Source organism: Etheostoma spectabile, chromosome 2, assembly GCF_008692095.1.
Source record: "Etheostoma spectabile isolate EspeVRDwgs_2016 chromosome 2, UIUC_Espe_1.0, whole genome shotgun sequence".
Lineage (NCBI taxonomy): Eukaryota > Metazoa > Chordata > Actinopteri > Perciformes > Percidae > Etheostoma > Etheostoma spectabile.
In genome coordinates this window covers 8,851,986-8,879,691 of record NC_045734.1, presented here as the reverse complement: position 1 = coordinate 8,879,691, position 27,706 = coordinate 8,851,986, and the positions used below count along the sequence as shown (strand labels likewise).

At 39.4% G+C, this 27,706-nt stretch overlaps 1 protein-coding gene across 6 annotated transcripts in view; it reads left to right on the top strand.

The window, feature by feature from the left end:
• Positions 1-23,424: 23,424 nt before the first annotated feature.
• The window catches only part of dclk2a (doublecortin-like kinase 2a), a 41,827-nt gene continuing 37,545 nt past the window's right edge, over positions 23,425-27,706 (top strand). For 4 of the 6 annotated variants that reach the window (XM_032539155.1, XM_032539128.1, XM_032539119.1 and 1 more), the window contains exon 1: positions 23,426-24,321. In XM_032539155.1, coding sequence (XP_032395046.1) covers positions 23,916-24,321 — 406 coding nt within the window. In that variant the 5' untranslated portion in view covers positions 23,426-23,915. Of the gene's footprint in view, positions 24,322-27,706 lie in introns of all 6 variants that reach the window. The other 2 variants (XM_032539137.1, XM_032539146.1) reach the window with 1 other exon arrangement.

The following is a 27,706-nucleotide window of genomic DNA, read 5'->3' as shown; positions in this document are numbered from 1 at the left end:
TACTAACCATAACAGCAGGTCTGTCAATTGGTGAGCATGTGGCTCTGGTAAAATTACTGGTAAGATCTAATTTTATATTTTTTCATGTTATACTTACAGTAGGACTAAGAGCCATGATTTTATATATGCATGTAGCCATCTACCATGTTGCATATTTTACAATTTCTCTCTTCAAAGCAAGTCAGCTGGAAACATTAAAAGGTCAGTTTTAGTACACCGTTACAAACTCATGGAGCTAGACATAGCTTGATTAGCTAGCTACCTACAGCTGATACAATTTAATAGCAACAGTTGTCACTTTAGCTGCCAAAACTTTTGTTGCAGATATTGAGAGGGAAATCTGCACCTTTCATATTTTTTAGTAAATTGCGTAAGCACTGTGCGACAATGGAATGCTTATCAATTGTAACTAAGGGGGCATGGATGAGCAAACAGTCAATTCTACAGGTGCCACACGCTTCACAGAGGGCTCCTGAGTTGAGAAGTCGATCTTCCAACTTTGGAGTGCTCATTAAGTCATATGTGAGTCATCATGTGAAAACAACATGGATGCTATAAAGAAAATGTGTTGTACTTTATTATTCAGAGGTAGCTTGGCTAAGACTAGCGTCCCAGTGGAGATTTTGCTATCCATAAATGCTGAAACAGTTTGAAGCTTTACAATAGTGTTGTTGTCCAAGACTTGTTGCTGCACCAGTACATCCCATAAAACCACTAAAACAACAGTCATTAACATTTTTTGGTCCGACGACCCCTTAGCGAAAAGAGAGACGAAGCAGGGAACCCTTACTACATTTTATAAAATTAAATTGCATATTAAACTTTGCTTCAAATAATGGGTAAGGGAGCCTAAAGCCTTTACACATACATGTTTATGATGTAGACAATTTTAATCTATTAAAATAATAATTGTTTAACACATATTGTGTTTTAATGTAAAATGCAGCACAGTAAATTCTTAACAGTTCCTTTGGATGGCTGCCCCTTATGTACGAATAATACATATGAATGCTGGGGCTCACCCTCTGTCCCACAGGCAGAGGTAAACCCACAGGCAGCACTTACTCTCTCTGGTACCACTCTCAATAAACAGTAATCAAAGGATTATGCTTAGTTTCTTTAACGAATGCTCACTAGCAAGAACCATGCCCCAACATTGGGTAATTTAAAGGTTTAATGGAATGTAAAGGAGAGGGATGGAACCTCACTTGACTGATTAACTTAATTTCAAAGTGCAAACAGAAAAACAAATAAGTAAAAAGAATCACAGAGAAACCCCACTGTCTGTTTGATGGACACACATAAAATCTAAGTACAAACGATCAATCTGGTTACTTGGTTACATCAAACACTAACAAGCTGCGTCGAGCAGCATAGATCCAAAGTCTACATTGTAAGTGTCACGCGTACCTTTGATCATCCACTCGCTTCATTATGGACTCTCGCGTGTTACCTCATGCTGTCTGAGTGAGACCTTGAACAACTCTTCCAATAACAGACGGCCATCTCCATAATTACTGTACGGAGAAAGAAGACCTGCCATGCATCAAACTCACAGCCCTCAGATTGTTAAAGCACATGTGTCAACTGTTGAATTCGACCCAGATCCAGGGCTTGCTGGTAATGAAACAGGGGGATCGGGGGTGAGTCAGCCACTGGCCTTTGTTAATTGCATGTCTCACATCGTCCTGGCAGGGACAGTTAATTGGAAAACCTCAAGGGGATTTGCAGTGTTAATGAGCTTCCCGTTAACCCAAGTCATACTTTGGATACCAAAGGAGTCTTTAGATACCAGAGGAGCAAAACTTTTCATTTCTGGAGAGATGTGGTCGTGGCTGACTAGTGCCTCATCTCCTGTGTTTGGTAGCATTGGCTCACGGGGGGAACTGATGTTCTATTGTAAGCACAGCACCTTTTAAGCAGAAGTAATCCGTTGTTTATCTCTATCTTGATGTGCATTCAACATGCATTATGTTGTATTCCATGGTGCTATATGCCTTTGAAATTCCCTTAAACACACTCTGCTTCTAATTTAATTCAAATTTTTCAGAGTTTCAAATCAATGACACTATTGCCATTAGGAATCTCCACTGTGTGTTTTGATCATGCCATTGTCTGCAATTGTCTACTCTGATATAGAAACCACTTAGTTAACAAACCATGTCATAGAGAGCAGAGAGAAAATGCTTACCTGTACTTTCACAGCAGATAATTATTTTCATTTCTTGATGAGGTGTATTTTGCACACATTTTTACATTCCCTGACACTTTGGAAATTAGTCTTGTACTAAAATATTCTTAGCAAGATTATTGTTCACGCTGAGACACCTTTCAGACTGAAAATTTGAATTATCATTCAGCACAAAAATACCATATTACAAAGTCTCAAAAATGCATTTCACAAGCATGAAAGTTCAAATGCATATAGAGTAAGACAACTTCATGATGACTACTATATTAATGTGTTTTATCAGAGGTGAAAGCACAAAGACACAATACAACTACAGTTTATCTCAGTCTAATCTGTATTTCAGAGCATGGCTGTGAATTTACAGTTTATCCGGTCAAGTCAAGTCAATTTACTTATAGAGCACATTTAAAACTAACCTAAACTGAACATAGATATTTTATGTCATAAAAACATAGACACAATAAACATGATACAAACATCACACTTCAGTACAAATATCCCTGAACTGAAACTCAAAGACTAAAAATGTTTTTTAAGACAAGACTGCAGACTTAAAGATCTTGGCAGTGGGGAAGGACCTGATCTGAATGGGAAGGTATCCTATAATGCCATTGCTCTACTGCCCTAAAGACGTTAGAGTGGCAATATGCAGCTGGCCTTAGAAATCATAGAGCTGACTATACAATAAATCCACAGCTCAGTGTTGACTCAGTCTGTCTCCTCTGCACTGCTGTCCACTGCACACACATTCAAACATTGACGTAGGCGGGTGGCTGTGGGGAGTTGGGTTGGGAACTGGAGCGTTGCTGGTTCAAGTCCCCGTACGGACCATAGTACGGAGTGTAGACTGCCAGTTCACCTCCTGGGCACTCCCTTTGTGCTCTTGAGCAAACCACCAAGCCCACTCACTTTGACATCTCTCCATTAGTGCTTGTGTAGGATCGGGGCATGTGTGTGTATTTCAGGCCTGTGTGTAGTGATTACTAACAGAACAGAGTGTGAATTGTAATTTCCCCATAGGGGATCAATAAAGAGTATAACTTATAATGTCCATGTTGGTGTGCAGTTGAAATATACAATTTGGATTCTGTTGCTGATTTTATACGTCAGTAAAAAGAAAAATCCATCACTAAGCACTTCTACTGATCATACTTTTAGTTGTGTGTTTAAAAGAGACACGCTCACACTTTTGGATATATCTTGCCTATTTTATCTACAGTATGTGGTTTGAATTTTAAGTAGCTATGGACAAAAGTGTCGACCAATTAAATGTAATTTGATGTTAGGTCGATTTACAGAATGATGGCAGTGCATAAGAAACATACTATAATTGAGTTGTCCCTGGTTTGATTTTTTGGCCGGAGAGCTTTGTCTAATGCCGTACCTCTCTCTCACTCCCACTATCTAAAAAAGGAATCATTCATAAAATATCTTGAAGAAAAAAGTCAAGTTAAAAATTGCAGTGAGTACTGTCAAATGTCATGGGATCCATGGAGTTTAGAAGACAGAAGTTTACATTGTGGGAAGTGATTACATATACATATTACATTATTACAGACTTAAAGTCAGCATTTCACAGCCTCTGCTGCATAAATTTTGTCCCTTTTAATCAAGTCCTCCAACTTATGGAAGAACGAGGACTTTAAAAATTCAAGGAAATTTGATGAAATTCAAAAATGTTGTATTCATGATAGCTAGTCAATCCAATACAATATCCAAAGGGGTGGCTATCCTTAATGCAAACATTAAAAAAAGGACAATTCAATTTAAATTGAGATGAATGTCTACAAATCTAGCCTCACAGATGCAAACCTAAAATCTTGTGAGCTCAGTATTTGTGATGAGATGTAGGCTGGCTTTGAAAGGCTGCGGAAAATTAGTCCTTGGTGTAAATGCTCTGAGCAAGACGTGGAAATCTTTCCTTCACACTCCAAAATACAAGCCATAAAACTCTGGCTGCACCTTCACAAAGCTGACCATAATTCTGTCAAACATAAAGCTTTATTCAGCAACACCACATCTCCCAATAAAAACTCTTTAACTTAATTTGGACATTCATAAGGTGGCAGACACACAACTTCAAATGAATGCTTATGCTTCGTGATGTATGTGACGATCAGCGTGGAGTTCTGCCCCCAAGTGACCAATAATCTGATAAGCGCAGCTTTAAGAAGTCATCACTTTTTGTATTTAAAATTAATGTTGACAAGTTTTTTGTTTGTTTTTCTTAATATATTGTGAATAGTTTTTTTTATTCTAAAAAAGGAAGGAAAAGTTGTTTAGGATATATCAGAAATGCTCCTTTTTGTCTCAGTTGACTGGACAGGCTTGTGGTTGCCAGACACCATAGAGAATCAGAGACAACAAACTTGTTCTGTAGCCTACATGTCATGGGCAGACTGCGTGTTCTTAGTGGTGATGAAGAGTAAGGACCACATCTAAGGTGAAATTGGCAGGTATGTTTACATAGTATTTGATGTGCTGCAACCTGAGCAGCTAATAAGATAGCTAGCCTGCATACAGACGTTAGCAGTGCACAGTGAATGGTTTTTTTGGTCGCCTGTTCAACAAGCCAAGGTGCACCACAATACTGTGTGTGTGTTCATGTTGTGTGTTCATGTTTGTTAGATAAGTCAGATAAGAAAGAGACTTTAGCAGGAAACCTAATGTGGTTGTTCAAAGTCTGTGGCTCTTGTGTACAGGCTGCTGTCTGGCTGTTTTGCTAATGACTGGATGTGGGATGTGGATTACAACTTTGTGTAAAATTGTATTGGCTTTATCGAAATAACGTATCCCGTCAAATAAAAGAGTTGGTTCAGAATTTTGGACATAAGACCTTATTTCCATGCTAGCCTCTGTGTTTTTTTATCAGTGGAGACAGTTTTCAAACCTTTTCATCCAGTCCTTCCAGTTGCAGAGTTTGCTGGTGCTAGGCTAGCGCAAGTCAACAGTATCTGCTAGCCTGCCATTAAAAACAGTCTTACCCACTCCACAGTGGCACCAAAGGCAAATAAGTTATGCCAGACTATCAATGTAAATGTCTGTTAATATAATAATGTTCTCCGGACAGGGTAACTCCATCTCTCTCTGATTCTGCTATTTGGTAGGTGATCAGGGCAGTTTAAAATTTGGTTAGCTTTGTTATGGTATGCTTTTTGGTAATTGAAAGACCACTGTAGACACCACAATACAAAATGTCAAGACTGATTCAGTGTAGACATTCCTTCAGTATGTGTCTGTTTGCCTACGAAAGATCGGAGAGAGGCGAGGTGAACATCAGACGGAGAATCCCCCAGAAAGTATTTATACCAAGATTTAAAGAAAATTGGCCACAGTAATATGCCCTTTGTAGAGTAAGCTGTCGCTAAGTAAACACTGTTGGCAGAGATTGCCAAGTATGTAGTCTGCTTGGTGCCGCTGCCCTGGGGATGATTGAAGTGAAGAACACAGCACTAATGGATCGCAGCTCATGTACTCATACTGTACAGCCACTTTGATTTGAAATATTCAAGCCAGCGCTCTTGCCTGTCTATTAATATTTACTTCAACAAGCTCTACACACTGTCTGCTCATGTTGCTCTGGGGATGCATGTGACTTTTACTGTTGTTGGCTCAGTTCGACTCAAGATCGCCACAAACACAAAAGATAGATACATATATAGTCCATATTTAGTTCACCATAGTCTTTGTGCAGCTGCCCTGTCTTGTGTTATGCAAAGGATAATAGAGAATGAGCTGTAGAACTTGAAAGATTAAATTGATATTTAAGCATAGATATTTTGAAAGACAGAATGGATAGGAGCCAAGATTCCTTGAATTCTGACTTTGGGAGAGTTACATATATAGTTTTGGCTTAAAAATCATAAGACTTCCCTGGTAGCTCACCTGGCCCCATGTCCAAATGCTAAGCCCTCACTGGTTGGATTCCGACCTGAGGTCCATTTTCTGCATGTTGTTGACTCCCTCTCTCTCCACCTTCATGTCTTAAGCTGTCCTGTCAAATAAAGACCCAAAAAATCCCCAGAAAATGTTTAAAATGAAGAAAATCCATAGGAATTCATTGTTGAGCTTTGAACTCAACCAGTGTGAAAACGGAGGCTATGTTAGAGGTTACCTGGCAGCATTTTTTTGGGCTGCCTTTCTCACTCCCATTATAATGACATGGGTGACAGATGCCAGCTCTCCTGCCAAAGGCCGCAGCAGCATGCATGAATCATGCTGCAGCTGTCACAGCACCCTGGCCCCGACCTAATTAAACAATTAGGGCATTTGGTTAACAATCAGTCACCGTCAAAGGACAAATGTAGGCTAAACAGAGTCAGTCATATGGCAGTGCAGAGTGAATAGAAATAGTTTAGAGTCTAGGAGAAAAGAGGTCAAACATGTTTTGTTTTTTTAAACAATCTGACAGTGTGACAGGGATGTTTCTATAAAGAACAAACCTACGTGCTGAGATGTCAAACAGGATCGAAGCATCGTCATGTCTGAAGTAAAACTTTAACAATTTGCACACCGTACCAACCATTAGCAAATTGTCAGAATTAATTAAGTACCGAGGGACAGCAGATGTCTGCTCACATTTGTACATATATCTGTAGGGCTGCTTTATCGCAGTTTTTTAACCAAATTATCTAATTGTTTGAAATAAAGTCTTTAACATGACGGCACTCAGAGGGTAGATCTTTCAAGTTGGCCGATACTTTTAGAGTCAACATTGAACCATTTGAATAAGAGACCTAGCTATTCGAAAGTAGCCAAAATGTGGAAATGCCCTAAGGTCAACAAAATCATTTAGTTTCTTTCAGTTGGGAACACTACACTTTTTCTACACAAAAAGTGTGTGTTTATGACTCAGGGGTCAAGAGATACACTTATTTGAAAATTAAAATGATGGTCAGGTGGGAAGGTCACTAAAATCAATATGTTTCTTTTGTTGGGAGTTTGAATGCACATGGCAAATGTTGTACCAATCAATTAGTTGTGGAAATTTCCTCGCTGCAGTCCTTGAAACCACAGACGGATGGAGGCGATCACATAGCCGTTGCTCCCTGGCAGAAGTGATGAATAAATCCAATATTGCAGACATGCCATTTGACATAAAAAAAAATGTAGACAATTATTTAGTGTGACTTCAGTTCAAGGCAGTTATGGAAGTTTTAACCAGACTATTGTACTGACTACACAGACTCAAACTCAGTGACCCATGTTTCCCTGTGTAGGTCACTAGAGGTAGAGAGTGGGAGAGAATGAGAATGACTGAGGCAGAGAGGCAAACAAGGATGGTGTGGGAAAGAGAAAGAGAGAGAAAGAGAAAGAGAGAGAGAGATTTTACTGCAAACAGGCCTGGGGATTTAATCACAGTAAAACATTGAACTCTTATTGGGGGTATCAAAACATTTTATGAGAGCAGCTGTGCCAAACTGTAGCACCACAACGTTCCAAGATAAATCAGCAGTAGTCCTCCAGATCACCTTATGTGTCTCATTTGAAACCCCAACTACTGAGCAACTGGCAAGAAACATTTTATCACATGTAAAGAATCAGTTACCATAGGACTTCATGAGTTAATGCTTAAAAGGGCTGTTAGGAACTTCCGGTTAGTGTTGATTCTAGCGCCTCCTTTGTGGTAGTGTTTTTAGCGCACCTGCTGTCGTGAAGTCTTTTCTTTATGGAGCTGTATCACCCACTGTATTACTGAGTTAGCATTACTGGGACGGGAGGTATTTACAATAACAGAGTATGTTCCTGATGCTTCATTGCGCATTTAAAATGTTGTATACAGTTGCTTAGCCAACTTTGATGTATGGTGAGCTAAACCGTGTGTCACTGTCACTGTTCCACGAGTCAAGCATTAGCTAGAGTTTGTTTTAGCAACTAACCTAATAATAGCTGAGATCTATATAGCTCATTTCATGAAAACCACGGATTCTATACACAATTACAGGGGAACAAAAAGAAAATAGTAGGAAAACACAAACACGGACTGAAAAGAAATAAAAACTGGGCGCTATATAAGGGGGGTGTTATTTCATGTAGGCTACTGACGTACAACCACACCTCACATTGTAAAGTATATTTATGAATGAAATGACATACTCGTCTAGGAGGAAGAGGGCCAAATCAGGGTCGGTTTTGAATCATTTACAATCCAGTAATGAAAGCCTGATCGACTTGGGTTTTTGCCCGTCGCCTGTCACTTTTTTTTTTTTTCTGTGATGGCCCTGTATTGTCTATAACAACAACAGATAACTTCTAAAATACAATTAGGCCTACATGAAGAAATCTCCTTTTACTCGGCTGGATGCTGAAACACAGCCTTTTCCGGTAAAATCTGTGACCCGTCTGAATGTGTCACAGTAGAGCCGGTCTGCCTCTATAAATCATTTTCTGAAAAATAGGACCCAGGCAAAGGCATTAATAAAATGTAAAAATAGTGTTCACTATTAGTCTCGTTTGCTGTTGCAGGTCATTTATGATTATCCAATGTAAAATTAAACAGTTTAAGTTCCACATGACATGTCATAACATGTCATGTCTGTCCAGAAACAATGTTGTGGTTACAATGGATAATCCACAGATCTCACTGTGAACTTTTTCAATGGACTTTCTACCAAATAAATAGCCTGTTCATAGTGCGTTCTGGAGGTTACCCATGGTGGTGATACTTTATGGAAAGAGATGTTGTTGAATTCATTGCTGCATTTTTTTTTTTATGCTGTGAGCACAAAAATGTAGGTGGTGACAGTGTCATAGACAGATATCTCAAAACCTAGGCACATAAAACCCCAAAATATCATGGCTATACCACTGGTGGAAAGAGAGAAAAATCACTCTGACCCTTTAAATTGTAGCGTTTCAAACGCTACAATGTTAAATTCAGTACCATTACTTTTTAAAATGGTGGCATTGCTTCAAATGTCTGTGATTACGGCAAACCACATTTGAAATGGATACATGAATATTTCTAACACTAACCCGAAGCTTCCAAACATGCAAGGTTCCAGGGCCAAACTCAGATGGACAGATATGAAATGAGCAACAGATGGCTAGAATTGATGAGGAGAGGAGAACGACACTATCAAGAAGAGCCAAATAGGCGTTCGGGCTGAATTCAGTCCTCTTGTCTCCATCATAATAAACCATTCATTTCACTAGTCAGAGGAGAGCACTCCTTAAAAACAAGAGCCAATATCTGCTCATCCCTGAGTGATTCACTGCAGATTAAGTATCCTTTTACACACACATGTAGACTGCGCAGATACAACTATAAGAGAGTCATCATTCAACTCTGCAGTTCCTGCAAGTGTATGGGCCATTTTTGCCATTTTCAGTGCATTGTTTGGGTTGCAAATTTACTCTTCTGGTTCAGTCTCACCACTCTCACCTGCATCGTTTCCAGCTGAAGCAGGCAGCTGTTTAAGTGAAAAGCTCTAATTAACCGGCTGTATGCTACCTAGAGTTAATGACTAGCTGGTGAACACAGTTGAGCATTTAGCAGCTAAAGAGCCAGATATATCTCCATTGGAGTTGGTGGAGATTGACAAAGCGATGCAAAGGACGTAACGGTTGGATTTAAATTCACCAAAAAGCCAGAAATAAGACTTTAAATGATTGCTAATGTTGCGTCATGCCTGCTGGGTGTGTAAACAGGCAACCGTTTGCTAACAGTTTTCCCATAACAACTTTATAAGGTGATATATGTTGTATTGTAGAAGTGAGAACTGGGTAAATGCCCTCACATTACATTACTGATGGGGAGTTGTGTCGGTTAGCCAGCATGCACAATACCAGCACCCCAAAAGAAAAACAGCTATATTGGATTCAGCCATTCATTTTATTATACAAACCTGCTGTGACATGGTAAAATGTCATCTTGTCATCCTGTGACATGTAACTATTACCCATAGTAAAAGCAACACACACAAACACTTACACTCACACATTGGCGTCCTACTATATAGGTTCACTCATTGTCGTACTCACTCCTGTATCGAGCCTATAGGGAATTATTCACTGAGCAAAGCCTGGTTCTCTGGAAGCTCACAGCAAAGACCGTTACCTAGCAACCATTGTGATTGTCTCATGCTCCAGGTATAACGTCCGCGAAGAAGGTAGCCCCATGTGAACCAAGCAGGCGCTGTGTTATTTGAAACCCTGTTAGTCTTATATTATTCAAGAAAACAGAGAGGAACAAAAGGATGCTGTAACTGTGTTTGTGCACTTAAGGCAAAGAAAAGCAGCAGCTGGTGAGCTTCAAGGTTTAAGAGAGAATATCAAGAGCTCAAGAGGTTTTCTCCCTAGTATCACATTGGCTAATAAATCCAGTGTCACTCTCTTGCGCCACACTTTCCCATTCTGTGATCCATGTTATAATAATCATACAGAACACCAATCAATCTTGTTTCTTACTGTAAGTAAGGCAACAATCTTGAAATATTCTATCTCAGTACCAGCCAGGAAATCCAGACGCAAATCCGAATGATGAAGGGTCTGGCACTGAGTTATGAAAGTTGCCCATCTCGAGGTACGGCACCAAGCGTGCATTTGAAAATCTTACTGCACACAATTGTATAACACTACGACCAATCACAACAACCCACGGTGTGACATATCCTGAGCCCCATACGCTTGGCGACTGGCGGAGCTAACTGGTGAGTTAAACTGTCGTCATCTGTTGAGCTTGCCTCTGGCCCGCCTATCTCAGATACGCCGCTGTGACTGGTGAAGCTTGGCTACAAGGGCATAGTTAATGAGCAGTATTACTCGATGTCAGAGTAACTCGCTGAGCAACTTCAAATTGTTCTCTCGCGAGATCTCAGGGTGCAGTTTTACGTCATTGCACTGAAAAATTGCACAAAACTTTACGCAAGTATTGCTTTGCTCATGCCTGCATCGTTGAAAGATGAAAAAAATTAAAAAGGTGTCTTCTCAGTGTATTAGATGTGGCATGGCAGTATGTTCATTCAGGATAATCCTCTCAGACTTTACTACTTCACAAGCAGCCTAAAAAGTAAAAGGTTTTTAGGACAACCAGCTAAGTCTTCGTGATCTATCTGTGTGTAGGAGTAACTATTGTAACATTGAGATGAATGTGTTTCATTGCATCAAATGTTCATTGTACAGGAAGCTGTGTAAATGTGCATCATATCTCAGTACACAGCTTAGTCTTAAACACATACACACACACACACACACACACACACACACACACACACACACACACACACACATACACACCCACCTCAAAATACATTTATTTACTTACAAACGGGAAAATGGCAAACAACCAATCAATTTGATATGCTTTCCTTCTCTCATTCTGTAATCATTACATTATAAATCATATTATTTTTTTTGTAAATATATCACTACATAGTGTATGAATGCATCTGCCTCTGGCCTTATATAGATTTCTTGTATTGTGACCACCACCATCTGTCAGCTACATTTTGGCAAGTGCAAAGATGTTTGATTCCCTGGGGGATTCTTTATCAGATGGCTCCAGGTATACTTCATCCAAGAGTCTGTTCAACGTTTTGGTGAAGTGGGCTCTAGACAGAGCACCTAGTGGCTTCCAGGAGAGAAAGAAAGGAAAAAGAGAGATATTTGAAGTGGTACTAACTGATGTTGTAGGGCCAAGGCCTGGGAAACAGTGCCATCTATTGATTGTGCTTCCTACCTGCTGCAACGCTGCATGGATAGCTCAATGATGATTTTTCCTCCAACGTCGCCTTCCAGGCAGCTAACCCTACCTTTAACCCTAACCGTAACCAGTGCAGCGCTGCCTGGAAGGAGATGTTGGGGGCAAAAAACACCAAACACAGCAGAGATGCATGTTTTTTGGGGTGTCAGCAAAGGTTTAACAGACACATTTCTTTCCCCAGCGATCATGTATTCTCTCTGTTATTCCACTCAGACGCATGGTTTTCTCAATATTCAGAAACTTGCTGCAAATACTGTAAAGCATAGCTGAACACTGTTGAATATTGATAAATACTGTGAGTCAATGTCAAGGCATATGCAAGCTACAAATGTCAGCAATGATTTACTTACATTTTTAATATTATTCGTTGTTTGTTTGAGGTTTGTTGTTATGAAGTTTGTTTTCTTACAATTTGTTATTTACAATTTTCTCACTTTGTATTTTGTGTCTTTGTGATGCCTTCGTAATCTAACAATTTTCCAACATGATATTCATGTAAATTGTATTCTCTGCAAGGAACGTTGGATCTATCCCATAAACCTATGTGACCGCGTTGTTGGGTTTCTGTAAATAACAACACAGAGTACGGTCTAGACATGCTCTTTATGAAAAGCGCACTGAGATAACTGTTGTGGATTTGGCGCTGTATAAATAAAATTGAATTGAATAATATCAAAATCTTCTATCAGGGTGATAGTGTGGATCCAGGAAAAAGTTGTTTTCAAGTCTTTTCTTTCTTTCACTATTTATTTACTACTAATATACGTTACTGTGTGTTACAATTTATCATTTCTAAACACTATATACACAATTAATACATTTGTAACACACTATAATGGAGTTGTATTCTGGTATAAGGACATGTTTAAGTGTTTATTATTGTACAGTATTTGTCAACAAGTATAACTCTTAAAGACATGTTCTTGTATTAATACAACTGTGTTTTACTATATTGTCATTCATGATTTGTTTGTAACATTTTAACTCTTGACTGCTTGTGAATGCTCTTTTGGCACTGGCAGTTAACATATTTATCTATTTTATCATGGTATAATGGCATGCAGTTATGGAAGGGAGAGGGGGAGGGGTTCTGTCTACATGTGGGTATACCAGATGTTGACTGTCCTGCTATGAATGATTTCTGTTAATGTTTTGTAATGATCTCACTGCACCATATTCCTAGCCTTGGTTGCATGGCAATAAACTATTGAATCTATGAATCTAAATACACCCGCTTCCATGTGGGCCCAAAGGAGGAGTTACAGTTGTTGGCAAATACATTCATAACCATCTACATGCTATGAATGCTTTCTTTTCTTTTTTACAATGAGCGTACAGCACCAAATTCCTAGCAACTCAGTGGCATGGGAATAAACTATTGAATCTATAAATCTGAATACGCCAGCTTCCATGTCTGGGTGCCCAAAGGAAAGTTATAGTTGTTGGCAAATACATTTATAATAGTGCTGTCAAACGATTAAAATATCTAATTGCAATTATTCGCATTATTGTCATAGTTAACTCGTAATTAATCACAATTAATCACACATTTGTATCTATTCTAAATGTCCCCTGTTTTTTTTTGTCTCAGTATTTTTTGCTATTATCAACATGGAAAAGTGGATCAGCTTGCTTTGTGCAAATGTTTTTTATATTGAAAACAACATTGGAATATAGCCTACTGTAGTGTTCAATTTCACACATAACCTTCTCACTTGGAGCAAATAATCTCTCACACAATGTAACACTGTCCATCAATAAAAGGGTGAAAAAATACTTTGACGAGGGGGCGGAGAGATCACATCAGTTGTGTGCTTGGCCATCAAGCGGTATTTCAGACTGGACTGCTGCAATGATAGCTCAGTTCACAATGACAAACACACAGATCACTTTGGTCTTGTCAAGGGAACCATTTGGCAACTTTTAAAAAGTAAACTTTCCATCCAGAATCTTATTGGCATCCATTTAGGCGTTTTGCGCTCGCCATCCACTCAAAACGTAACTTTAGTTGGCCAGTCCAGAAAGTGGTATCTAAGTCTACAACAGAACTGTTTCCAAAAGACCTGGACCATGACTGACCATAACTGACCCCTAATCAGATCTTAAGTCTCTAATCTTCATAAACCTATTAACCCAAGGCCTCAAATCTGTTAAATTACACTTAACAATTCAATCATTTTGGAATTAACAAGGCTTTAATGAATAAAAAGTACAAACTGTTACATGATGGAGGGAGAATCATTTTAGCAGGTCAGATATTCTCTTTAAAAAACACCAGAAAATGTCTGATCAAAGAGCACTCACACCACTCAGAGATGGGATCTCATAATTATAACTGTGATGATTCATGCTTCAAAATCTACAACTGTATCATGAGGTTTACAGGCAGCCTTTCAGTCCGACAGCTACATTTTCAACAGCGGACACCCTCATATGGGAGCATGAATTTAGAGCTCTGACATCACAGTGGTCTGTAGGAGTTTGTGACAAGATTAGATCAGAGTGGACTTATTCACCAGCACGGTGATTGATATTCACAGTGAAAGACAACCGTCAATGCCCAACTGCTCACAATGCTAATTTCTGACACATCTCTGTGAATTTGATGCCAGATCTGTGGTGACATGCAGTGACCAGTGTAACTGTGCATCATAGTTCACATTGGATAATCGTTATGTAGAAGGTGGTAATAGCGCAGTTTAGACTTGAGTCATCGGCACAGAAAGACACAGTGCTTTCTACAGAGATAGTTAAATATACTATTTATAGTTTATATTTCTGTTTTGTGAATCCTTTAACTTCTGAAACACATCATCACCTTCAAAATCCCTTTTTTCTTACCTTTATGACAATGCATTTTTAAGATAATCCAGTGGGGTTTTAAAAGGTTTATTTTGCTTAAGAAATAATAGAAGGTTGTCAACTGCATTAAGGAACATTTAATCTTCCATTTATCTGAATAAGATTCAAATTATCAAATGATTTTCACTGGGCAACACTGCTTCATAAATCACTTAGAAACTTTTACTATAAACAATTTTGGGGTTGCCAAGTTTGCTGGTGTTCAGCTTCCCGCCTGACACTTGCTTTGTCTTTTTAGCTCTTTTATTCATCACTTAGGTGGATTGTAAAAAAAAAAAAAAAAAGAGAAAAAAAAAGAGAGAAACAAAAAAGGCAAAGTGCTGCAAATGCGGAAGTGTCTTAAACCTGCATTCTATCTGAATTCCAGCAAGGGGCAACACGTGCGATTGCAAAAGGAGGTCTGTTTCTGTAGAAGTCTGTGAGAAAGGTCTCGTTGATTTTAAAATCGGCGATACGGCAGAGTGTGTTTTAGGGCGTGGCTATGAGGTGATGAAAGTGTGTAACGTAACGTAAAGTGTAGCCCCTCCCTCACTCCTCTCTCTCATCCAAAATCGTCACATCCACAACCATACGACTCATAGCAGATCTCCACACATGCTGTCATTTCATTTTACAGTCAATGCTTATGATATTGCTAATTTGTAAAGCACCAAACTCCTTAGTTACTACCTATATGTGCCTTATTATTTTCTCATCTTTTTTTCCAATGTTTTGCATTAAAGGACAACAAATGCCCCCCTACCTACCCATACCTTAGTGACAGCATGTGTACTATACTTTTGATGGGTTGGTACATGCTGCTTCTCAGAATGATGAGGCCACAGGGAGAGGGGTTTCTCTGGGGAGGAGCAGGACGACTTGGATGAGATCAGGCCCAAGCAATGCCTCGCTCTGACATGTGTCAGCCTCGATTTCTTTTGACTGTTCAATTCAATGACTGCTCCAAGTGTAATCTACCAGTACTGGCTCTGACAGATTAACAGTGCTGTTAATGTCTAGACGTTTTTCTTTGCCTCCAGATTATGTTATTGATCGGCGATGTGTCTTTCTGCCGTCGGGACCATCTCAATAAGAGAGTTGTGTTTCATGTCAGGTCAAGGCCAAAAGGTGTTGTGACACATAAGAGCAATGTGGTGGTTTGAAGTTTGGTGTTTTGATAGGATTTTGCGTGCGTGATTATACACAGAAACATGTGCAACACACGCCTTGATGTCTCGTTAAATGAATTCATCATTCATTTAAATTCATTAAGCTCTCTCTCTTGCCTGCAGTCTGCTCATTGCTCAATGCAGCCTTGACCATTCTCCATTCTGGTCTTTCCCCTGATGACAGAGAGATTATTTTTCCTCTCCAGTTATTCCCCACCTCCCTTTGGAGTCTAAAAACTCATCTCTTTATGAAATACTGTACATCATGTCATCCTCACCTCACTGAATCATTTCCCCTTTCTCCACACTCTATCGTCTTCCTCTTGCACACTTCAATTTGATCTTTAAAAGGAAATCCCTTGCTGTTATTTTTATTTCTAGCCCCATTGCTTCTCTCCCATGTATATTAATATGAGGTTACCATAAGGGAATATGGATCTGAATCAAGGACTCCATGTCAATGGTAATGAAGGTGATGTAGGGTTCGGTGCTCATTATATTGATGCATCTCTTTAAAGTCAATCTTAACAAGTTGGCTAGAGAACCAAGAAATGTGCACATCTCTTTACTCAAAATATGAACAATGTTTTATAAGATACATAAAAAACAAAAGTTGGGGCAACCTCTAGCTCACACAGTAAGAGCATGCCTTTGCAGAAACCTGGGTTCAGATCCAACGTGCGGCCCTTTGATGCGTGTCATCCCCCATCTCTTTCCCACCTTTCCTGTCTATCCACTATCGCTATCTAATAAAGGGAAAAAATGTCCCAAAATTAAAAAATAGAAAATAGATGAAAATCACCCAATTTCAAGTGAGCCGTGTACTGTATCTGCAGTTATAAATAGGTGTAAGAGCCCCTTCTAGTGGTCAGACATGAATAGTGGCGTTTAAAAGTACTACTATGATCATGTAATATTGTAATATAGTACTTTGCCATGTCTGTTTTATTCAAATATCAAATCTGAAGATTTTATGAATGATTTAATCAGGTGCCAGTAACAACTGGGTTTCTAACCAATGTCTTGCTTCACTGATGTAACGTATCACACCTTGAGGGACTGTACATGAATGCTGTACAGTGTTCTTTGAAATAAAGTGTAGACACAAATGATACATTCTAACTATAGTTTAATTTTGAATGTGGTGTGTTAAAACAAAACACACACACACCAGCATACTGTACGAGATATTTAAGTTTGATAACCACATCAATTACTTTTAATATGACAAAGAAAACCACAAAGACTTAACTCACATATTTCAACTATAACCCGAGGAGACTGAGACATTTCCTGAAGCTATTTCACTGCAGACTTGACTGCATGGCTGGTTTTAAAAATCCCCCCAATATAAATTGTAGTTTTGTTCCTCCCCAGCAGCCTAATTCTGCCACAACTACTGAATGCTACACAATAACAGTTATAGTCAATACAGTAAATCAATCCTATTCCAATTTTTACAAGTTTCTAACACAACAAAATATGGGAATGGAATGGCAGATTATTACTATCACTATATAACTAAATAACTACTGTAGGGATACTGCCCACTAACAGTACAGCATCATGCTAGCCGACCTGGCAGCAATGCTGGCTACTCTACCTTTAACAGAAAGTGAGAGAACTGGGTCATTGTGGGAAAACATAGTCCCTCAGAGTCACTGCTGCCAAATGGTGTAAAACCTAAAGTGACCTGCTGTAATTCAATTTGTCTGGAAGGAGTGCTAGTTTCCTTTCATAAGGTTTCTAACCAAGCTGTGGCTGGCCCACATTGTCTGGCACCTGTATTGCCCTTGTCTTTGATCATGTTGCGGCTCATGAATCCCTGCTGTGTGCTTTTTTTTCTTTTTTCTTTTTTTTTGTTGTTGCTGCAGGCAAACTACCTGTAAATAAGAAAGGTAGAAAACGTAGCCTGGTTGGTCATTTATGTTCTTGAGAATTCTTAACGTTCCTATGCCAGGAGGCTTCCTTGATGGTTACTGTGGTAGTGTGTGAATCTCATTTGTATTATCCTCATAAAAGTTGCTAGGGTCATGGCTGACGATGATTCATTTATGTCCACTTAATAGTTTTGACATCTAGATACTGTAGGTATTTTTTATTACAATTTTTCCACTGTAACCTCTGATGAATCATGGATATTGGAAGACATTATGGTTCTACATTAACAGAGGTCATCAAACTTTCAAAATTATGACAAACATGGGCCAAAAATTGTTGTCTGACAGACGAAAAATGTGATTTTGCTTGTTTCAATTGCATTTCATGCTTTGATGATTTGGAGATATTTGTTTTCCTCTTATACATATATATTACACAGGAGTCAAATTTGCCTTTGTTTTTTTTTCCTGGTACATGTACATGCTACTAATTGGCTTTAGTCATGTGGGTCATTCTGCCCCCCTCTGAGAATCACCACTCTATTATACTGAAGGGGTTTCCATGCCCCTGTGATCCTGGGACTTGGGTTGTCAGAGGCAAAAGCTCCTTGTGGGGTTTCAGAAGGGAAATCGGTCCCTGGGTTAGGCAAACCGGGTCCCCCTTACAGTGCCAGGCATAGACAGACGAAGGTGGGATGTTACTGCTTGTACTGCGCTTAGGGATTTCAGCACTCATGTGGGTGACGAGTTGACGAAGAAACTGGGAATAGAATAATTGTGAGGAATGGCCTGATTGGAACATGAGTATTGTTCAATTATAGGACTTCTATGCTGGACATGAGCATTGGTATAAAAAATAAGGTTTGTTATAATTTTAACCTAAAACCCTAAACTTTATTTTTGCATTATACGATCTGCAGCCATAGCTGACAACTGCTCACCACCTGGTGAATAAATTGCTGGATTAATTCAACTATGTGGCGAGGATGAACTGGGGACATCTGGCTATGGCCACTGTCTTCATCTACCCCATCCACAGGAATTTCCCCTTCATCCCAGTACTGGTTGTTGCTCTGAAAGTCATTGGTGCCAGCAGTAATCCGAAATCCCACCAGTTAGCTCCAGATGATTGACTGTTTTTATATAGTGCTTTTACATAGTACAAGAACCATTCACACACATTCACTGTGGCCGTACAAAGTGCCGCCTGCTCACCATATGAATACTCGTACACATTTATATTACGATGGCACAGGGCGTAGATTGGGATTTGGTCTTGCTCAAGGACACTTTGACATGGGACTGCAGGGCCAGGAATCATCCTGACAACCTTCCAATTGGTAGGCAATCGCTCTACGACTGAGCCACAGCCGCCAAGGCAAAGAGAAACAGGCGTATCACCTAAGCCTTATACCAGGGTTCAGGGAAGGAGGCTGTCCAGAATCAGGACCAATGCTGTTTGCCCCTTCAATCTATATGTGTTTTTTAGGACTTTGGTTTGGTAAAAGTTAAGTAAAATACTTGAACTGTTGCTTGTTGCATCTTCATAAACTTTATAATTATGAATCTTATAAAAAGAAGAATATATTAACAACCTACGTTTTAATATATTGTATTTATTGTTTTATATATTATATAATGACCAGCTGTCACTATTTCAGTATTGCTCTGCCACTAAAATGAGTGACCGGGATAAAGCTTTGCATTGATTCTGTATCTCTACGCTGTCATATAATTATCTGGACTTTTTTAAACAAAGATTTGTTCATGTGAACAATCAAGTTAAATCGTCACTTTTTAGTTGCAAATGTTCACACATCCTCCTAATCATTTTGTATTCAATAAGAAATCTGTGTTTCTACTAGTTGAAGCAAAATATAGAATTCCCCATCCCCCCTCATTTAGTGTTCATTGTTGAACACTAGAGGGGGGTGGAGTATCTTCTTTTTCTCCTTCATCTTCCGCAGATCTGACAGAAATTACTTTGACCTTGATCTCATTTAAACAAAACAACTATTTATGGACATAGATGCTAATTAGTGTACTTATCTACCTATTTATAAGTTATTATTACGTTATTTTACAAAAACACAGTATTATTACAATAATTTTACGGCATTTTTTTTACGGCTCTTTTAGTGACCGCAACACATTTTGGGGTATTTTTAAGCCTTTATTTACAGAGGACAACTGAAGACATAAAAGGGGAAAGAGAGGGGGGACGACATGGAGAGACAAAGGGCCACAGGTTGGAGTCTAACATGTGGCTGCTGCAGCGAGGAGTAAACCTCCCCTCACCTGGCCAGAAAACCTGACGTAGCACTCTTTTGTCTTATTTTCACTTTAAATATCTTTGTACAAACTTGGGGTTGAAAATGTGCCCTGCAGATCTGTCTGAGATGCCTGTGGGTGTGTTAGCAATCATGCAGCACTGACCTCGTTTCAACTGTTGCCTTTCCACTTTCTTGACCTTTGACCCCAAAGCCAAATCCTCATCATTATAGACACATTCAATTGAAATTGTGTGCAAGTTGTGGCACCTGGTGCCTGCCATGAAGATAACACACACACACACACACACACACACACACACACACACACACACAGACACACACACACACACACACACACACAATACCACACACCGCTAACGCATGCTGTCTGTTAGTGGGTTTAGAGACAAATTGTTTTCGTTTTGTTTAAATCTCCCTTTTGATCTATTTTCTGTCAAAATATGGTCTTTTTTGTGAGTCATAATAACAGTCATTCTGGATGAGTAGAGCAGACTTAATGTAGACTTGTTTTATCGTGTATTTTGGATTTTCCTTTGCTAATATAAATCGTAAAATGCAAAGATTACAGACATATGTTTACATTTTAAGACACAAGCGACAATTTAATTAGATTTAGACTAATGTTAAGTACCAGAGCCTAAACATTGTACTTTCATTTCCCAAACCGATTAGCCTGCAGTGTATTCATAAGGCGAGTGATCTCGGCCTGAAACCAGCGGAGCTTTGAAACTGATCACATGCTTTGCATTGTTTCCTTAAGAGTGGATTGTTTTGCTAAGTGATTTTCATACAAATGCCTGAGGAGCATTATTCCACAAATCCCTCATAAACTGCATTATAAACAGTCAGAGAAGGCTTAAGTCTTATCACCAACCTTTTAATTTAGAAAGGGGGATGAGGGATTTTCTGCTTTGTCATTCTGTACAGGATTTCCCTCTGCCGGGGGAAGAGTATTTCCTATTTGCTTTCTGCTCAGTGACTTCCTCCCACAAAGGCTGCTCAAACAATACATCCAACACAGCTGGCTTTCAATTTGAAGAATTCCTAAGATGTTGCTCATTGGTGGTATTTATACAGATTTGACTAAAATAAGCAAAGGAAAAAAATTATGAATGCATTGGACAATAGACAGACAAGTTCACTTACCGGTACATTATTTTTCTGTTCACTCAAAAAAAAAAAAAAAAAAACATGATCTGTGATTAATTCAATTCAATTCAATTTTATTTATAGTATCAATTCATAACAAGAGTTATCTCAAGACACTTTACAGATAGACCACACTTTAGAATTTACAAGGACCCAACAGTTCTAACAGTTTCCTCCAGAGCAAGCAACAGTGCGACAGTGGCGAGGAAAAACTTCCTTTTAGGCAGAAACCTCGGTCAGACCCAGGTGTTTAAGTGTTAAGTGTTTGTAATGTGATTTTTCTAACTAACACAAGACATTAATAAAAAGTTACTGTTTGCTGGTTTGTTTACATCAGTCATGTTTGTAAAAGCAGGATAAAAGTGGCTTGTATTTTAAATTAAATGATGGTTTTTCATTTATGGGGGAACTCTTCTAATGTGACTTCACTTATACATTTTATGGTCAAAAAGTTACCAATTGGTCTTGAAAAACGGCCTTGTCCCTCATGACGTGACAAAGATAGGTTTATTAGTTTCTGTTATGCTGGCTTCAGGAATTAGGCTACTGTAGTTAAAAAGTGGGTTAACTCATCTCCAGTCTGCCTGTTGGCTGTTTGCCCTGCTTTTTGACAAGCTGCAGTGACTGTGTGGCTCAGTTCCGTCCTGTACTCTGCCAGGTGGTGATGCAGGTATGTAAGAACCTGCCAGGGAATGGTGATGAGGTTCAGCCAGGTGGTGAGTAAAACTGGCTTTGCCCTGTACAGTATAATCCAGGCTCACAATTTGGCAGACACAGAAAGCACAGCTTAGTATTTTCTGCCGTCTGCAACACAGCCATACTGTATTCATGTCTGATTCAAACATAACTGTCTACGGATGGAAACAGTATGTATCTTTCTATGGGTATGCTATATGAACATACTTAATGTGATTATTTATATTATATTATTATTTATCAAGCTTGAGTGCAATTCATATTTGTCTTACTAGCTGACTGTTCAAACACGGTAATTTTTAGTATCCTTTTGGGTATAACCCTTTCAAATTTTGCAGTTATGTAACCTAATGATGCAATTTATATTTGGTATTTCTCCAAATGGGTTTCAGTGAGACAATTCTGTCACGAACAGTTGGTTATTTAGTTGAACATGTTGTTATAGCAACCCCTACTGGCACAGTTACATACCAGCGGCAGTTTAACTGACCATTTTGTACATAGATGTCAGATTCTTGTCCAAATTAATATTGACATATTTCATCTACTCCCCAAATGCCCCTGCTGGAGCATATGTAGTAAGTCTTATTACTACTACTACTACTACTACTACTACTACTACTACTACTACTATACAGCTGTTTTGTGATTTAGGCCAATGCTGCTAACCATAGACTGCTAAACAAACTAGACATTTTAACTAAACTAGAAAGTTGTCTAAGGCTTATAATGCGTTGCTAGCACAACACTACTTACAAGATTACAGGCTGTTTTCTACTTTCATTTGGTGCCTAATGATAACTTTTTCTCCCTGGCATGATGGACAATGAAGCTAAATGTGTAACTAGTCTATACTATTGTGAATCTGTCCTTGGAACTTCTTTTGACCAGACCTTTGGTCTATCTTTTGTGTATAGTAGTAAGTCATCTCAATTTTTTCTGATTATGTCATCAATGATTTTTATCTTATAGCTTCTGTTTTAGTTGTTTTTAGTAAAACCCTCAAAGACAACTTGTTGATTTCAACCATAGGGATATGAACAAATATTCGCTATATTTTCTTTGACATATTACCAGAGGCAGTTGAAAATAGAAAACATTTGATATAATATAGGCACTATACATAAAGTAATGACACATCTTTTTCATGCCGCTTTTGACACATAATTAATTGCCAAATGCATGAATGCAAATCAAATACCCCTAACGTTAGCCTAGTATAATATTTCTGTAGCAAATTATAGTTTACCTGTGTTGTTGTTTCTAACTTCTGTATTCTCACCCACAATGTACAAACTCTACCTGACAATGTATGTGTATCCAAGAAAAACTTTCTCTGGTAGGGTATTACTAACACAATTTAGGTCATCGAGGATGAGTATGTAGACTTCATTGTTTCCAGGTCGTGAATTTATTAGCGGAACAATAGAGAGCATTAGGACCCTGAGGCGGGGAGGGCTTCCCCCACTCTCAACATCCATTGATTTAACAGTTTGCGCGACCGACCAGTCAGAGGAAGGGTGTGAGGTGGAGAAGGAGGGGACTTGCGGTGTTTGGTGCTGCGTGCCTAAGTTTTGTAAAATTGCTTCGTTGTTTGAAAGCCAAACGAGAGGTCCACTGCAATGTCTGTCAAACACAGCTGCTCCTTATTCGACACGTTTTCAACCGGATAAACCCGCGTTTGGATTATTTCTCTTGCTTTAATAGTGTAGGTAAAGAAATCAATTCATCGGATCAGTCAGGGCGGGATTGATTTTCTCTTTATTTCTCGACTTGTTTCTTATTTTAGGAGTGCCGTGTTTGAGCGTTTGGACTTGTCACGAGCAACCGGTGCCGCAACACAGAGTAGGCTACCAGATCGCAGACTGGAGACTCACACGTGCATCCTTCCTCCGGCTGCAGGCGCATCGATCCTTAAGCACTCTGGATAAAAGTTGTATTTGTTCTGTTTGGGAGTTCGTTTTAATCAGGCAGGAAAAAGAGCCATATAACATGTCGCTCAGCAGAAGTATTGAATTTGAACACTTTGAGGAACGAGAGAAGCCTCACCGGACACCGAGGGCCAATTCGGGCTCCGGATCCCAGTCAGGCTCCAGAGGCAACGGTCTGGTCCCCAGTCCGGCGCACAGCGCGCACTGTAGTTTCTACCGCACACGCACTCTCCAGTCCCTTACGTCCGAGAAAAAAGCCAGAAAGGTGCGATTTTATCGCAACGGAGATCGATATTTTAAAGGTTTGGTGTATGCTGTGTCTAACGACCGGTTCAGGTCTCTGGATGCTCTGCTCATGGAGCTCACAAGGTCCCTGTCGGACAATGTCAACCTTCCCCAAGGAGTCCGGACGTTATATGCCTTGGATGGAGGCAGGAGAATCACCAGCCTGGATGAGTTAGTGGAGGGTAAGGGTTATCATGGCTGTAGCAACCCACTCATGTGTCCATATATCATGAACCATGCTCAATACTTGATTAAATTGATTGAATGTATTGACTGATTCATCAATCATAAATTGATGAATCAATTTAATTTTATAAAAGCTAGGTTCTGCCTTGAGTATTGGCAAATGGCCCATGTAAATATACACTGATGTAGCCTCAGGCAAGTTAAGTTATAGTTTAAAAGGTCACTCAAAGCATATTCACAGTTTTAAGAGTTGGAATCTCATGCCTCATGATGCTGTCTACTTTGTGTGTTTAATATCTATGTTGCTAATCAGGGAAGTTATCTCCTCAAGACAAAATGTCTCTTTGACATCATTGCACCTTTGTGCAGAGATCTACTGCACTTAATACTATCAAATTATCTTTGAAGGAAATTACAGTAGGCCTATAATGGATGCAATGTAGAGCCTCCATTGCATCATTGACATAACTGTTCTGACATGTTTGACCCAGTGCCTTGCATGCAGAAAAGACTTCCTCAGTGCACCTTTAGTTCTGCATTGGCTGCTGCTAATGTGAATCAGTGCCCATTGATCTCAGCTGGACGCTTTCACTCTCTCCCCTCTTTAGGATCTATTTGTGATGAGCTGAGTTTGTGTGGGCTCGAAAGTGCCCTGTGCAGCTCTAGTGCAATTCTGCCTGGGACTAAATGTGGGATGAATGTGTATGTTGTTGTATTGGCTGTTAAAGCCTAAATTGATCCCACCCTTGGGGTTTAAAGGATGGTTTCCCTCCCCCATCCAGTATCTATTCATTGCTTGCAGTGCTGGGGTTTTAAATAATTGTGTTGAATACTGGAAATGTGATTTTAAAAATTTGGAAACTATGATAAAGTCATCATTTAATTTTAAACGTAATTGCCACTAGTGAAGGTCTAACGCAGTCACAGACATATGCTCAATTTAGTCAGTCAGTTTAGTTTTGGTAAGGACTTGGAGGACTAAGTGCATTAAGATTACAAGTTAACCATTCCTGCAGTTTTACCCTGCAGGGACAGTGACCACTCAGTAATAGGTTAATCTTCATGATCAGTCGTGGTGTGTGTCTGTCTGCACTGTGACCTGCCTGCAATCCTCTTTTAACATGAGAGGTTACGGCTGTGCCACACACACTTAGGATCCTCTGATCTCTTACTGCAGGTGTTATTCTCCTATACTGCTCTATTTTCATCTCACATCCTCCTAAAACTTTAGACTCTGTGCTACACCCATTTCTTAAGCCCCATCCCCTGAGTGAGCGGGAAAAATTTAGGCTAGTGCTTGATCTGAATTCCGAATCAGCACTAGTTAGCAATGTGAGCAAAAGTTTTGCTGCATTAGAGCATTCTGCCATTGCACTTCTGAACTTACCTGCACAGGACACTCTTGCCAAATGAGGATCCTGGTTCATGCATTCCAGACATCAGTTCTGACCAGAGTACTGATGCTTCACCAACTCATTTTGTCAGCAATTTCTTTGTCCAATCCCAAAAAGATCAATTTTAACTCCTAGTATTGGCTGGGAATGCAGATTAATAGTTTTTTTTTATCTGGGTTTTGTGATGTCTGCAGCTGATGCAGTGTTAATGTAATATCAAAGTTATTGTAATTACGCATTTTCGACCTGTGGTTTCAAGGCGTTTCAAATCCAAGTCATGGAAAATTGTGAAAGTGGGATGTCACACATCAGCCAGTTCATTCAAAGTACTGAAACCACATATAATGTATAAAGTGTTTTATTGTCAATGTACAATTAATTTACCCTCGCACTTCCAACTTTGGAATCACACAACCGTCTTGAGTTGTCCGATGACTTGAACTAATGCAAGTCATAAACATGTAATTTTTCCATCCCATATTACATGAACACAGCATGAAATTAACTGGTTCTCCTGAAGAACCCCGGTAGGGTTTTTTGCAGTTAGAAGTTGACAGAAGGGTGAATGAAATTTTCTTCATGGTGCTACAAGTATTGATAAATCTCCTTTTAAAACAATCAGCAACAATGTTCCAGTAAGATAATTCAATGACTTCACTGGGGACAGTTTTGCCATCTCCGACCTTGATTTCAACATGCTGCTGTGGATTATCCCTAATAACCGGGACATTGTTTCTGGAAAGTCACATTCATATTGAGTTTTAGAATTAGATTTTTTTCTAATACTGTGAGCACCTCAATTGAATTTTCATTCAATCCAATTGTATTGTGGTAGTGGCCAAAGTCTCAGAGGCAGATATCTAAAAACCTCAGCATTGATGACATGATGGGTAAGTGGGAAAGCTTTTCTTTTTATTTGGGTAGACTCAGACATTAGATGCACTGCAGGTGGGTCGTGCACCAGTGTCTTGTCCTTGTTTACTCACCCATCTAATGGACGGAGAGAGAGCAGATTACTGCACAGCTCAGCAGTCTGCCTTCATTGATTGAGGCCTGCTGGGGCTCTTTTGTGTGCAAACCCAATAAGCACCATTCACATGTGTGTCCCTTATGGCCGGATGGGATTACTGAGCCTACCAGTCAACTCACAGGGTTTTTCCATATTAGGGGAGGTAGTCGCGCCAAACCATTTCCTTTAACTTCTTCACAATAAAAGCATCCCCGTTCGGTTTACCAGTGGAAGGCTTTAATGTAAGGTTTGCTTTGCATTACCAGTAACTTAACTGAAAATACAAATGGGAACACCTGAGTGAAACAAGATTCATGTAGAAGCTATAAAAGTACAGAGAGCTAAACACAGAGACTGTTAAAATCCAAGCTTTTTCTCTAGTGTCCAGCACAGACACACATAAGTTCCACTGCTGAGGACACAGCTAAAGGGCCTACCAATCAGGGCCACACAGTCTGGCTCGGCGTGGCTAGCCCCTGCTGTGGGGCAGTAGTGGAAACGCATGTTATCAAATTTTGGCTTGGCACGGCTAAAGTGGACTTACCTGGGTCTATGGAAGAATTTTGTTGAACTGCTGTGCTAGTAGAAAACCACACTGGGAGCTAGCAGACACTGAACAGGGTTTAGAAAGAGCTTTGTAGTTTACTATGTGGATATGTGGGGGTACATAAAAGGCTGACATAGGGATTCTAGTTGGGACAATAGCAAGTGTGCAAGCCAAGGGATTTATTAGCAACAACTGGTTTGAAAAGGAAGAATTTATAAGGCTGAAGAATATTGGAAATGCTGTGTAATTAATAGCTTTGTTGAAAAAGAGTAAATATAAGGGCCTATCTAGGTAAAATAAATAAATAAATAAAAGAAAAGAAGATAAACATAACTTTCTCTAATGTAATACAGCCATTCAAGAGTGCTGCACTTTCATTAAGTTGGGGAAGTCACAGGAGACAGATTTAAAAAATAAAAAAAGCGACCCTC